Source organism: Equus quagga, chromosome 7 (genome assembly GCF_021613505.1).
Source record: "Equus quagga isolate Etosha38 chromosome 7, UCLA_HA_Equagga_1.0, whole genome shotgun sequence".
Lineage (NCBI taxonomy): Eukaryota > Metazoa > Chordata > Mammalia > Perissodactyla > Equidae > Equus > Equus quagga.
In genome coordinates this window covers 124,430-137,751 of record NC_060273.1, presented here as the reverse complement: position 1 = coordinate 137,751, position 13,322 = coordinate 124,430, and the positions used below count along the sequence as shown (strand labels likewise).

The window sequence follows — 13,322 nt, the reverse complement described above, 5'->3', positions numbered from 1 at the left end:
CCCTCTATCTGGTTTGTTTGGGGACCACAGGGACGCCTAGAGGACCCCGTCAGTCTTGGAGGGAGGCTGGAGACCAGCGTGATACCTCCCCACCACACCTGGCCTCAGCAGTGCTGGGCTCCCTGCCTGCTCGCCACCGGGGAGAGGCTTGGAAGGGCCACAGCTGCTGCTCCTGCATTTTGTCCGTGTGCTGGCCGACCAGCAAGGCTCTGGCCGCAGGCCAGCTCCCAGTCACTCCTCTTACATTAGGCTGTGAGCACTGCCACGTGTAAGGAGCCAGAGCAGATGGGCCCTTTCCTAGGTCCTGTATCCCAGAATCATTTGCTATTTCAGAATGGAGCTGAAGCAGCGGTTTGAAGCAGACCTTCATTTTTCGTCAGAAAATGGAGTTACGGTGTTAGTCTCCCCTCCCCCAACTGGGAGGTTCTCCAGGAGAGAAGCGTCTCGTACGCTGCCAGATTCCCTGTCGCTCCTCAGGCAAGGCCCAGGACGCCCACTGGAGTGTGTGTCCTCGATGGCCTCCTTGGGACTACAGGGGTCTCCCTGCCCGGGGGCAGAGCATGGCCCAACACAGTGTGCCCTCTCGACCTGGATGTTAGAAATGCTTTTCCAGGTGGAGGAATGAGCACAGGACTCAGGACTTGTCTCTCTCCTGGCTCCAGATCAGTCGTGGTGCATCAGTGTTTCTAGAGCCGCCTCCCATCTCCCCCTCCCCGAGCCTGGGCTCTGAGATGAGTCTGCCCTGCACCCCCAGCTGTCTCCTCCCTGTGGCGTCTCTCCCTCATCTGGGTCACCCCAGGCACAGGGTGGCCAGTGAGGACACATAAGTGCACAGATACACCTTAGGCAGGGATGGGCCCAGCAGCTTGCAGACGTCGTGTCCAAACCTGCTGGCACCTACGCCACAGCCACTCCTGCTTCTCCACAGCGCCTGGTCCTGTGCATCCCTCTGTTTGTGTCACATCAGTGGGCCTGCACATCTTGCACATCTTAAAAGTTTCTTCCTACTGAAAACTGGAAGGTTTAAGTGTTTGGGATGAGGGCAGGGCCGGCAGCTCTGCGGTGAGGAGGGTCACGAGCTTGCTGCAGTCAGTGCCGCCCCTTTGCCCCTTCCACAGCACTGAGGGGCGGGGGGTCCTGGGGGCTGAGGGTGTAGCCCACAACCCTGGGCCAGACGGGGAGCCTTAACGAGCAGCTCCTCAGGGCAGTGCCAGTTCCAGCTGTTGTTCCTTCCTTTAAAAGCAAACTGCAGCTTGTTTCTCTCTTGAATTTCATAGAGCATGCCAAGAAATGACAGCATGTGCCTTCAGTCTGTGCTTCTCATGCCTTCCCTTGTAATTCTGGTGATTTTACGTCCCTGGTCCTGGGGATTGCTTCAGAAGGGAGACTGATAGAAGCTTCCGGGTCAGCAGGGGGTTGGAGCTTCCATGCACGAAGCTGCCGCTTCCTGAGACCCTTCCCCTGAGGGCAGCAGGCATGGTGCCGTGACACTCCATTAACTTCTTTCCACTCTGCCTTTTCTTAATTTTAAGGTTTTCAGATGTCATTCTGGCAACAATTTTGGCAACCAAGTCTGAAATGTGTGGCCAAAAATTTGAACTGAAGATCGATAATGTGCGGTTTGTTGGGCACCCGACACTGCTACAGCATGCTCTGGGGCAGGTATGGCCATCCCTGGGCAGGTGGGCTGCTTGCTGGGCGGACGGGGTTCTCCCTGGGCAGGTGGGGTCCTCTCTGGGAAAACAGGGTCCTCCCTTGGCAGGTATGGCCCTCCCTCGGCAGGCGGGGTCCTCTCTGGGCAGGCCTGGCCCATCCTGGCTTCGGGCCCTCAGGGAACTGTGGCTGATGCTGGCTCTGGGGGCGGCAGCCGTCATGCAGCAGACCTGAGCAGGTGCTTGCTATCAGCCGTCCATCCTCATAGGCCCTGAGGGTCCGGTGGAGACACAGACAGGCGTCCTTGCTGCAGGTGTTTGGTCCCTGCCCTTATTCTAGGTCTACTGACTCTGGCCTTCCCTTTTTCTGTAGGATGTCTGTTTCTAGGGAGGCCAAGAAAATGAGTTCAACAGCATTTGTGAGACCTTTGAACTTTCTATAAAGTGGTGTAAGCATTTCTTTGTATTAAATGATATCATAGCCAATAGTATTATTAATTTAGCTCTTACTGTTGTGCTAAATCCTCTATATACATTCTCTGATGAATGAAATGCTACAGTACTGAGGAGTTTTAACAAGATCAAATGTACTGTTTCCCAAGGGTATTTGCACACCAGAACCTGCCAGTCAGTTCTTTGCACACAGGCAGAATCAGCAACAGCATCACTAAGATTCTGCAGGGTTTTGATGTGACAGTATAAGCTTTAGCCCCACTGACATGATCTAGAAATTGCCTGGGGGTCTGCGGTGTGATCCTCAAGTCTCTCCATGACTAAGCCCATGGAAGGAGCTTCCGAGGTGGTTGAAGGTACGGGGACATGAGGCCATGGGTGGGTGCCCCTGGCCCCATGGACAGCACCTTCCCTCCTCACTGAGGCCCCTGCAGGCGGGGCTCCGTCCCCACTGATCGCCTAAGGGTGACAGAGGGGAGATTTGGCAGCCTGCTGGCAGTCACACCCTGCAAAACTGGATGGTGACAACAGGTTGGGATGGCCCAGGGAGAGCTGTGGCCCTGGAGTCCTTTGCCCCCTGGTGGCAACCCTTGTAGATGGCTTGGTGTTTGTGACCTGGGCTGCTGGATGCCAGAGTTGCAGCTGTGTCTCTGCTGGCTCTGAGCACTGTCCTGTGTCTTCATCGTCCTGGATACTTGTCATACCTGGCAGAGACAGCCCGGGAGGACTCAAATGGACACTGGAGACTGCCGTAGGGGAGGGAGAGTCTGGGCAGAGAACATTCCATCCACTTGAGCCCCTTTCCCTCTTGTCTCCTCCGGGCACCTCACTGACATCTGTTAACTAGGACAGCCTTGTTGCTTTGGGCCCGAGCACTGACCTTCCTGCCTTGTCTCCGCTGGGGCTGCATCTGTCCGTGCAGCCAGCACTCACCCAGACGGAGGCACTGGTCGCTTCCCAAAGACCCTCGGGCTCTGTTTTTCTCTGGTCCTGCCATATTCTGGAACTTGTCCTGCGCCTGAAGTAGAGTAGCTCCAGACAGCTTTTGCTGGGAAGTGGTGGCTCTCATTCATTGGAATTTTGCCTCTTTTGCAGGTCTCCAAAACAGATCCATCCCCCAAGAGGGAAACTCCCACCATGATTCTTTTTAATGTGGTGTTTGCGCTGAGGGTGAGTGTTTGTAGAAATGGCTGGAGAGCGTGGGTGATCGGGGGGAGGCCCCAGGGAGGCTCAGGGAGTGGCAGCAGCTCATTTCCCTTGATGGTATTGTTAGCTCAGAGCCCAGACTTGGGGGTCACGCACCGGCCCCTCCTGGGTGTTGGGAGGGTCCATCTGCACTGTTTCCCTCTTGTTTTTTTTTTTTTAATAAAATACACATAACAAAATTTTCCATTTTAACCATTTTAAAGGTACAGTTTGGTGGCATCTAGTAACAGTGTTGTGTAACCATCATCACTGTCCAGTTCCAGAAGGTTTTTATTGCCCCAAAAGGAGACCAGTTATTCCCCATTCTCTCCCCTCTCCGGCCCCGGGAAACCACTGATCTGCTTTCTGTCTCTACAGATTTATTTGTTCTGCATGTTTCATATAAATGGGATCCTACAGTATGGGACTTTTTGGTGTCTGGCTTCTTTCACTTAGCATAATGATCTTGAAATTCATCCATGTTGTAATGGGTATCAGAATGCCATTCCTTTTTAAAATTTTTTATTTTATTTTATTGAGGTCATAATAGTTTATAACATTGTGAAATTCCAGTTGTACATTATTATTTGTCAGTCACCATATAAATGTGCCCCTTTACCCCTTATGTCCACACCCCAACCCACTTCCTGTCTGGTGACCACTAAAGTGTTCTCTTTGTCCATGTGTTAGTTTGTCCTCCACATGTGAGTGAAGTCGTGCAGTGTTTGTCCTTCTCTGTCTGGCTTATTTTGCTTAACATCATACCCTCAAGGTCCATCCATGTCATTGTGAATGGGACGATTTTGTCTTTTTTATGGCTGAGTAGTATTCCATGTGTATATATACCACATCTTTATCCAGTCATCTTGGCTATTGTGAATAAGGCTGCAGTGAACACAGGGGTGCATAAGTCTGTTTGAATGTTGATTTCAAGTTCTTTGGGTAGATACCCAGTAGTGGGTTAGCTGGGTCATATGGTATTTCTATTTTTAGTTTTTTGAGGAATCTCCATACTGTTTTCCACAGTGGCTGCACCAGTTTGCATTCCTACCAACAATGTTTGAGGGTTCCCTTTTCTCCACATCCTCTCCAACATTTATTTTTTGTCTTGTTAATTATAGCCGTTCTGACAGGTGTAAGGTGATATCGCATTGAGTTTTGATTTGCCTTTGCCTGATGATTTGTGATGTTGAACATCTCTTCATGTGCCTATTAGCCATCTGTATATCTTCTTTGGAAAAATGTCTGTTCATGTCATCTGCCCATTTTTTGATCAGGTTGTTTGTTTTTTTGTTGTTGAGTTGTGTGAGTTCTTTATATATTTTGGAGCTTAACCCCTTGTCGTATATATGATTTACAAATATTTTATCCCCATTGTTGGGTTGTCTTTTTGTTTTGATCCTAGTTTCCTTTGCCTTGCAGAAGCTTTTAGTCCGATGAAATCCCACTTGTTTATTTTTTCTTTTGTTTCCCTTGCCTGAGTAGATGTGGTATTCGAAAAGATCCTTCTGAGACCAATGTCACAGAGTGTACTGCCTGTATTTCCTTCTAGGAGTTTTATGGTTCCAGGTCTTACTTTCAAGTCTTTGATCCATTTTGAGTTGACTTTTGTGTATGGTGAAAGATAATGGTCTACTTTCATTTTTTTTGCATGTGACTGTCCAGTTTTCCCAACACCATTTATTGAGTACTTCATTCCTTTTTGTGGCCAAATTGTATTCCATTGTATAGATGGACCACATTTTGTTTATCTGTTCATCTGTTGATGGACATTTGGGTTGTTTCCACCTTTGGGGTTTTATGAACAATGCTGTTAAGGACATTTGTGTGCAAATTTTTGTGTAGATACATGCTTTTGTTTTCTTTGGGTGTACACCTAGGAGTGGAATTGCGGGTCCCGTGGGAAGTCTGTGTTTAAACTTTGGGGGAGCTTTCCAGGCTGTTTTCCACGGTGGCTGCACTGTCTTATATTCCCACTATCAGTGTACTGGGTTCCAGTTTCTCTGCATCCTCGCCAACACTTGTTATTTTCCTTTTTTTTAAATAATTAAGCCTAATTATTTTTTACAGCAGTTCCCAGTGCTGTTTGAAGTTGTGTTTTCAGTAGTTACAAGAAATTTATTTTCCATAAAGCTGTCAAAGTAAAAGGGACCCACATAAACATGAGAGGCACCCCTGGGTGGGACCGGCTTCTGTCATGAAGGGACTTTGAAATACCTGGGAACTTTATATTCAGTGACTATTAAATCATGACATTCCTCTGAAATATCCCACTGTCAGTGTTCACCAAAGAATCCAGTAGTTCCTTCTGGCTGGGCCCGTGTGATGTGCATGCCAGCTTTTGTGCAGAAGTGTCAGCGAGAAAGTGACTGGATCTTGGTGACAGGAACAGTGTGTGCTCTGAAACGTTCACAGGGCAGAAATGAGACTGTGCAGATAGGTAGCCTGTGAAATAGATGCCATTATAAGTCTCAAGGTGTTTTTTTCCCACTGAGGTTTTTTCAGTGTGGAGACCACAGGTCGCCCTGTGAACGGTTCAAAAATCAAAATAATGCTAGAGAAGAGCTCCTTTAGAATAGAGCTTAATTTTTAAAACTGGCCTACCTAATTGGTAAATAAGGAACTCTACTAAGTTAAAACAGAATGATTTGTTGGTGGTGGCTGTCCCGGGGGCACGAGTTTCCAAGAGGAGGGTTCACTTTCTACTTGATGCACTTTCCTAGTGTGTGTTTGCATTTCCACGGTATCCTTGTATTGCCCATATAATTGCGTAATACAAACATCCACAAAATAACTTAAGTAACAAACAAACCCATGACGAGAGCTGCCAGCTGCCTGCACTGATAGCCCCTGTGGGATGGGCAGTGAGAAGCACCCATGGCCCCACCCCGACGTTGGGAGCAGGCCCTCATCTCTGGGGAGCAGTGTGCGATAGCAGAAGATATGACACCCTTGGACATAGCAGTCAAGAAAACACGCACATTTTAAAGTTGCATAAAGGTTTTTATAAGACAGGCCCACCTTGGAGATAGTGCTGGTTCCGTTCCAGATCACCACAGTAAAGCGAACATTGCAATAGAGCGAGTCACGAGTTTTTTGGTTCCCAGTGCATATGAAAGCTGTGTTTACACTACACTGCAGTCTGTTAAGTGTGCCGTAGCATTATGTCTAAAAAATCAACGTTCACACCTTAATTAAAAAATGCTCTGTTGCTAAAAAATGCGAACCATCGCTGAGCCTTCAGTGAGCCATATTTGCTCGTGGAGGGTCTTGTAAGAAACGCCAGTATCTGCAAAGCACAATAAAGTGAAGCATGATAAAGCAGCTATGCCTGTACTAATTAGGCTGGAATTAATCCTGGTGTCCATTTGTTGGAGAATGGCTGGCCAGGGTGGTGGTTATTACACATCAGCAGGTCTCGTGGTCATGAAGGATGAGAAATGGGGATGAGGCCCGAGCGAGGCGCAGCGTAGACGGGTTACTGCCAAGTAGAGCAGGAGGAAACAAGATGGTGTGCTGCTTCAGATAGCGTAGGCTGTAATGCTGAGGAGTGGGAGGGATTTTAAATAACGTAAAGAGTGACTATTTTAGAGTGGAAGAGCTATTTTCTTCTTTTCAGTTGTCAGATATAAAAACGTATACTTTTTTACTTTGAAAAGTTTTAAATAAACCCCAACCTGGTGACAGTAGTTTGATAAACCTCGTACCCCCATCTCTGGGATCCTGCAGCTGTCCCCTTTGCACCCTGGCGTCACCCTGGCCACCTTGCCGTTCAGGTATTTCAAGGTGAGTCCCAGACCTTGTGTCTGTTTGCCCCACACACCTCGGAAGGCCTCTCTGTAAAACATGGACGTTTATTTTATACCATGACACCCTTTTCACACCTGACAAAATTCACCTTAAGTTGTATCAACTAGTACCTGGTCCATTGACAGTTTCCCCAATTGCCGCAATATTTTTTCCAGTTGGCCTATGTGAACCAGGATGAAAACTTAGCCTGCACAAGCGTGTGTGGCTGTGTCTCTGGGTCTCTGCCAGTCCAGGACTCTCCCCTCCTTTGTCCCGTTGAACGTTTGGGGTTTGGACTCATCTCACTGTGCGGACAGTCAGACTGGCTCTCTGTCCCGGTATTTCCTACGAACTGAACATTGCCTCTGAAGTCTGATTGCAGTTGGGTAGGAGTTTTGGGGATGAAGTCTCATAGGCTATGCCCTAAACTTCATGCTGCTCCACATCATGTATGGGGCGAGTGTAGCTAGTACGCCGTAGGTGGTTGCTTTCCCAGTGTGGCCACACGGCCTCAGGCTCTGCAGGCGCCTTGAGTGCTGCTCGGCCTCTGCAGCCAAACAGGAAACCCTGGCATACCCAGTCAGTGCAGGCCGTCGGGCCTCGCCTGGGGAGCTCTACCGTGCGCGTCTGGGAATGTGAACAAAGGGGCTCTGGGTATCTGACCATGATACTGCTGTGGCCCAGCCAGTGGCACCTCCAGCGTAGGGTTGGGCTCTCAGGTGTGACCTGCTTACTTCTCTTCAAGGGACTGTTCACATGTTCAGGATCACTCTCCTCCCTGTGCTTCGCTGGTGGGAGTATTTTTACACAGATTCTTCTAAAAGTGTATTTGTTTTGAAGCAGTTGTACATACAGACCCCCCAGCTCCATAATCTTTGTAGGGACACTGTTGAGGGGGTGCCCTTGGCGTGGAGGGCAAGGCTACTGCTAGCAGTGGGCATGGCATGGGAGCAATGCTCATTCTCTCCCTAGCACAGGTGTGCTGCCCGGTGTGAGTTCTGTTTGTGAACATGAGATCTGCTAGGAGTTTGGAAACCTCTCCAACTCCAGGTGATGAGGGTGTGTAAAGTCTGGGGTCAGGCTTTGGCCTGGAAGTCTAGCTGGGGACAGTATGTGGGCAGGGCCCTGCCTGCCAGATAAGCAGGAGGGGCGGCAGAACCAGCGCTTCTAATCAGCAGCACCAGCCCTCCCTCTCGCTTCTCCCACCTCCACCCCAAGGAATGACTCAGCTGCCCTGTTGGCCTCCTGAAGCCCTGAGTCATGGTTGGCCCGTTATCTGCCCCTTGGAGCATCTTCACAGATCCCACAGCCACCTGCTCCGCCCTTGGCCAAGGCAGATGTGCCTGTCTGGCCCAACTGTGGCCCCTGATAGGTTCCAGAGTTAGGTCAGGGTATGGGGGAGCTTGGGGGAGGGGTGGCCTGGACCCTGCTGGTGGCTTCTGTTCTCTTGGTCCTCTCTGCTGGGAAGAGCTTCTTAGCGTTGAGGATGAAGCCTTCAGCAAACAGTTGGCCTGGTGCTTCTGTTGATTATACTGTGTGTCCCTGTGGTAATATGGGCTGTGTGACTGAGTTCTCACAAGCCCCATTGTGTCCACTGATGGTCAGCAGTACCCTGGTGACCACACATGCTTCCAGGCTTTGCTCTGGGCAGACTCTGTGCTGAGTACTTGACACGTCTGACTGATGGGTGAGGGAGGTGCCCCGTCGTCCTGTCTCCCACGGGAGCCTGTGTCCCAGGGTCACACGGCAGGTGGGTGGCGGGATCTGTGTTCTCAGTTGCCCCAGTGGGTTCCTGGAGAGCCCTGGCGTGGTGCCCTGCAGCAGGAGAGCCTTTCTCGAGTTGTGATGCCTGTGACCATCCCCCACCACCCACCGTGGAAACCCCACGGGGCCACATGTGTGCTGCCTCCAGGCAGCCATCCCCAAGATTCTGTGAACAGAGGCTAGGGGGCACAAAGGAAGCTGGGGAGAGTGCTGGCACCTGGAGAGGGGCCTGGTGCCAGCCCCCCTTTTTGCAAAAAGCAGAGGAAGATTCTTTGAAAGGATTGAGTCTTTGCTGTACGTGTGCCACCTGGGCGCGGATCCTACCTTTGAGCCGCATGCGGTGTCTCCCGCAGGCCAACGCAGACCCATCGGTGATAAGCTGTCTGCACAACCTCTCCCGCCGCATCGCCACGGTGCTGCAGCACGAGGAGCGCCGCTGCCAGTACCTGACGCGGGAGGCCAAGCTGATCCTGGCGCTGCAGGACGAGGTGTCTGCTGTGGCCGATGGTGAGTGTTGGGGGATCGCTCCTGTCCCAGGATGGAGCAGGCCTGGATGCCCAGGGAGCCTCCTCTGGGGCGCGGTTGCAGACCCCTTTCCTGGACGGATGTGCTGACGTTGGTTCTCAGCCTGCAGCCTCCTCCCCACAAACCTCTGCACGATGGCTCTTCTCCCGGTCAGCCACCACCGCCTGCTCTGGTCCCGCTGCACGTGTTTCCCTGGGTGGGAAGACGTGTGGGGGTGCCAGTGGGGACACTGAGCTGGCAACGTGGACGGCTCCCAGTTATTTGCTTTCAGCTAAATTCAAAGAGGACATAATTGAGTTATCAGCTGACAATTACTAGAAATACTTCGTGTTGCTAGATCACCATGGGATTTTGGCATACCATAAACCTTTCAGAGCCCAGGGGGACACCTGCCTGTCACAGACATCCACCTCCATCTTCTCATGGCGGTACCTCCGTGACAAAAGGGAAAATGGGAACAAATTGAAGGTGAACCCAGTCTAACTTCAGCAATAAGTAAAAGTAGTGATCACCATCCATGAACTCTCTCACTCAGGTGCATTTTCAATAAAAATTTGCCTTTTATGTTTGACAGGTAGCTGTCAAAATGTGTAGTATATTTCTGTTTTGGCCAGTTATGTACTAATTAATAACAATCCAGAAGTTTTGTTTTTTTAAAACATTCTCTTTGGAGTCTGTGACTTTATCACCAGAAATTAAAAAAAAAAATTTAAGTACATGTATTTTTTGTTAGTCATTTATGAGAAAGAATTAATCAAAGACTTTCAATCAATCATAAAAGTAAATTGCATTAGCATAAATGTGTCAGGGAAGAGTGGGACAAGGCGTGAAATACCTGGTCACTGAGGTGGAGGGTGGCTCTGGTGCTCTGAGCAAAGCCTTCAGGGGAGGCCAGTGGAACGGTCTGTTCTGTGATCCCTCTGACTGGTCAGGTAGTTCCAGTGGTGAAGTCTTAAGTACAGATGTTCTGGATAAGGTGATTGAACAAATCGGCCTAAGTCTAATTTTAATTCAACTAGATGCAAAGATTTTATAAAAAGCAGCTGGGGCCCAGCCCTGTGGCCTAGTGGTTAAGTTTGGTGTGCTCCACTTCGGCGGCCTGGGTTTGGTTCCTGGGCACCAACCTGTACCACTCATCAGCGGCCATGCTGCAGCGGCGACCCACATACAAAGTAGAGGAGGATTGGCAACAGATGTTAGCTTAGGGCTAATCTCCCTCACGCAAAAAATCAAAAAACAAAAGCAATGGGGACTATCCTGATTCTTGGTCTAAAGTTACTTAAAATTATTTTTTTCTCTTATTTTTTTGTGAGGAAGATTGTCACTGAGCTAATATCTGTGCCACTCTTCGTCTCTTGTATGTGGGACCCTGCCGCAACGTGGCTTGATGAGCGGTGTTAGGTCCACGCCCCTGGGATCCGAACCTGTGAACCCTGGGCTGCTGAAGTGGAGTGAGTAAACTTAACCACTCCGCCACCGGGCCGGCCTCTTAAAATTCTAAATTGAACTTGTTTTAAAAGGTATTTTCCATTCTTGCTTCTGTAAGTTTCCTTGTTTTGGAGGCTGTAAATCCTTCTGTGTTTTGATTTTTATAGCAAATGGCGGCCCTCAGTCCCCATTCCATCACATCCTGCCCAAGTGCAAGCTGGCCAGGGACCTCAAGGAGGCGTACGACAGGTAAGGAGGTGGGCGGTGCGCTCTGTGTGCCGCCTCTTTGTGGGCCTCCTTGCTTGAGCAAGACAGGACTCCCCCGCTGGGTGCTTTTCTCCTGTTGTGCCTCTGAGATGGGGTGAGAGAGGACAGGGGAGGACCAGCCCCATTGCTGAGTGGCGAGCTGGGACAGTCACCTCCAGATTTTTCTTAGAAAATGAACCACAGTGGCACGTGCGAGCATGGAAGTGCTTTTGAGTGCTCATTGCACGGTGACGTTTGTGAGCATAACACAGTGCCAAGTTCCAGGTCCACCTTCGTTAGCTGGCTGTCACTGCCACCACGTCACCCTTGAGGAAACTGAGGCCCAGAGGGTGGAGCTGGAGTTGGCCGTCCTCCTCCCTGCTCTGGGGGACACAGTGTATGAGGATGCTGAGACACTGTGGAAACCTCGCAGTTGTTCTGCTTGTATTGGTGGCTTGGCACCAACTCGCTTAAATGTGGACAAGCAAAGAATGTCTTTTCTTTTTAAAGGGTGTCCGTGTGGCTCTGATCACCACTCCCTGGCCCTGGGTCTGCAGCGGGGGCTGGAGGCTGGGCAGTGGGGGGTGAGGGGCGCCTAACACCTAGAGGCAGCTTCACCTTTCCTGCCCTGAGCCGGGCTGGTTGGTTCCCGAGGGGCCATCACTTACAGCCGAGCGGACCATGCAGCACCAGGTGTGTTGCTGGACAGATGGCGCTCAGGTGCAGGCTGCTTTGGGGGCTTCCTGTCCCATGGCCTCTCTCTGCCTTCTCCTCCCTCCCTGCCTCTTGGACTCTCCCACCTCCTCCCTTGCAGCTCAGGCGCCCTCCTGCCCTCCCAGGGCTTCACTCCCTTCTGGTGGACTCTGTGTCCCCACTGGAGTCATCTAAGAGCTGTGGCTGGTGACACCACGTCCAAGCCTGAGATGGTGGCTTATCCAGGATTCTTTCCTTTTTTTTAATGTTAATATGTTTCTTCTGATATCACCAACAATACCTGTTCATTATAGACATTTAGGAAATAAAGGAAAGTATAAAGAAAATGAAAGTCATCTATAATCCCACACCCAGTGGTCATCACTATGAACATTTTGGAAATTTTGGGTTTTCTTTTTTTCTTTTAACTTAAGCTTCTGAAAAGGTCACACATGCATCGAGTCTGAAAATCAGGGTGTTAAGTTTTTCCCTACTGCACCCCATCAAGTTCCATCCTGGTGGCCAGCTGCATCTCAGCAGGCGGCCACGGGTCGAGTGTCATCCCTCGTGGAGGGTTCGGGCGCGGCCTGCTTTCTCCCCTTATGCAGTGGGAGCCTGCGTGCCTGTTCGCCCTCTGCCTTCTCGGTCTGACAGCATAGCCTAGATTCCTGTCCGTGTTGGTAAATAAGGACTTTTTTGCTGCTGTGACGTGTGAGTTGACCATATGCACCAGTTATTTTGCCTGTGCGCCCATATACCCATAACATAAATTCCTGAAAGTGGACTTGCCAGCTGAACAGGCAAAATGCGTGTGTACTTTTGATGCATCTCCTGTGGGGTGTGTGCCTCCTGCCAGCAGCACGTGAGATGGCTCTTCCTCCAGCTTTGCCCACACAGGGTCTTGGTGAGCGTGTGAATTTTAGCCAGTCTGATGGGTGGAGAATGGCATCTCATCTGAATGCAGCGGTGCATGTCTTCACGCTTGAACCATGCCTGTTCCCTTTTCTGTGCGCTCTCTGCTCAGATCCCTTGCTCGTTTTTCTTTCAGGAGGTGCAGGTGCCTTCCTGTGGGGGGAGTCATCCTTTCCGGCACACATTGCAGCTGTTGTTCCCTTTGTCTTTATTTTGGTGACCACTGGGGCCTCTGGGTGTCAGAGAGCATCAGATCCTGGAACAGCCCTTGTCCAGGGATTGGTTTGGATCCTGGTCCCTCCTGCTTGGGGAGCTCCTTGATGCAGCCTTCATCTTGGCCCAGAACAGGATTTCTGGTCTTATAGTCCGACCCTGTCTTTTTATCCCTCACGATCACGTTGAAGTTTTCTCTGCAGTAAGAGAATTGCTGCCCTGTCTTGAGTTGGCTGGTATCAGAAACCCCTTCCTTGGAAACCTTCGCTTTATTCTGAGTGGGAATTTGCACACCTCAGCTAGGATTAGACTATAAGTGAAATTCAGGCTGACCTGGAGTTAAAATAAAAAGCAGACCAGAGGCAGACTTTGCATTTCTAAGGGAAGATGGACTGCGATTTATCATGTTTGAGTTGTGCTGGGAGGTTGGAGGGACTGAGATCTCGCATAGCTGACTCCTTA

At 50.3% G+C, this 13,322-nt stretch overlaps 1 protein-coding gene across 7 annotated transcripts in view; it reads left to right on the top strand.

The window, feature by feature from the left end:
* NPRL3 (NPR3 like, GATOR1 complex subunit) overlaps nucleotides 1-13,322 on the top strand; it is a 37,976-nt gene that overhangs the window by 9,651 nt on the left and 15,003 nt on the right. For all 7 annotated transcript variants that reach the window (XM_046666766.1, XM_046666768.1, XM_046666771.1 and 4 more), the window contains 4 exons: nucleotides 1,533-1,662; nucleotides 3,201-3,275; nucleotides 9,197-9,350; nucleotides 10,964-11,045. In XM_046666766.1, the coding sequence (XP_046522722.1) occupies nucleotides 1,533-1,662; nucleotides 3,201-3,275; nucleotides 9,197-9,350; nucleotides 10,964-11,045 (441 nt within the window). The remainder of the gene's footprint in view (nucleotides 1-1,532; nucleotides 1,663-3,200; nucleotides 3,276-9,196; nucleotides 9,351-10,963; nucleotides 11,046-13,322) is intronic.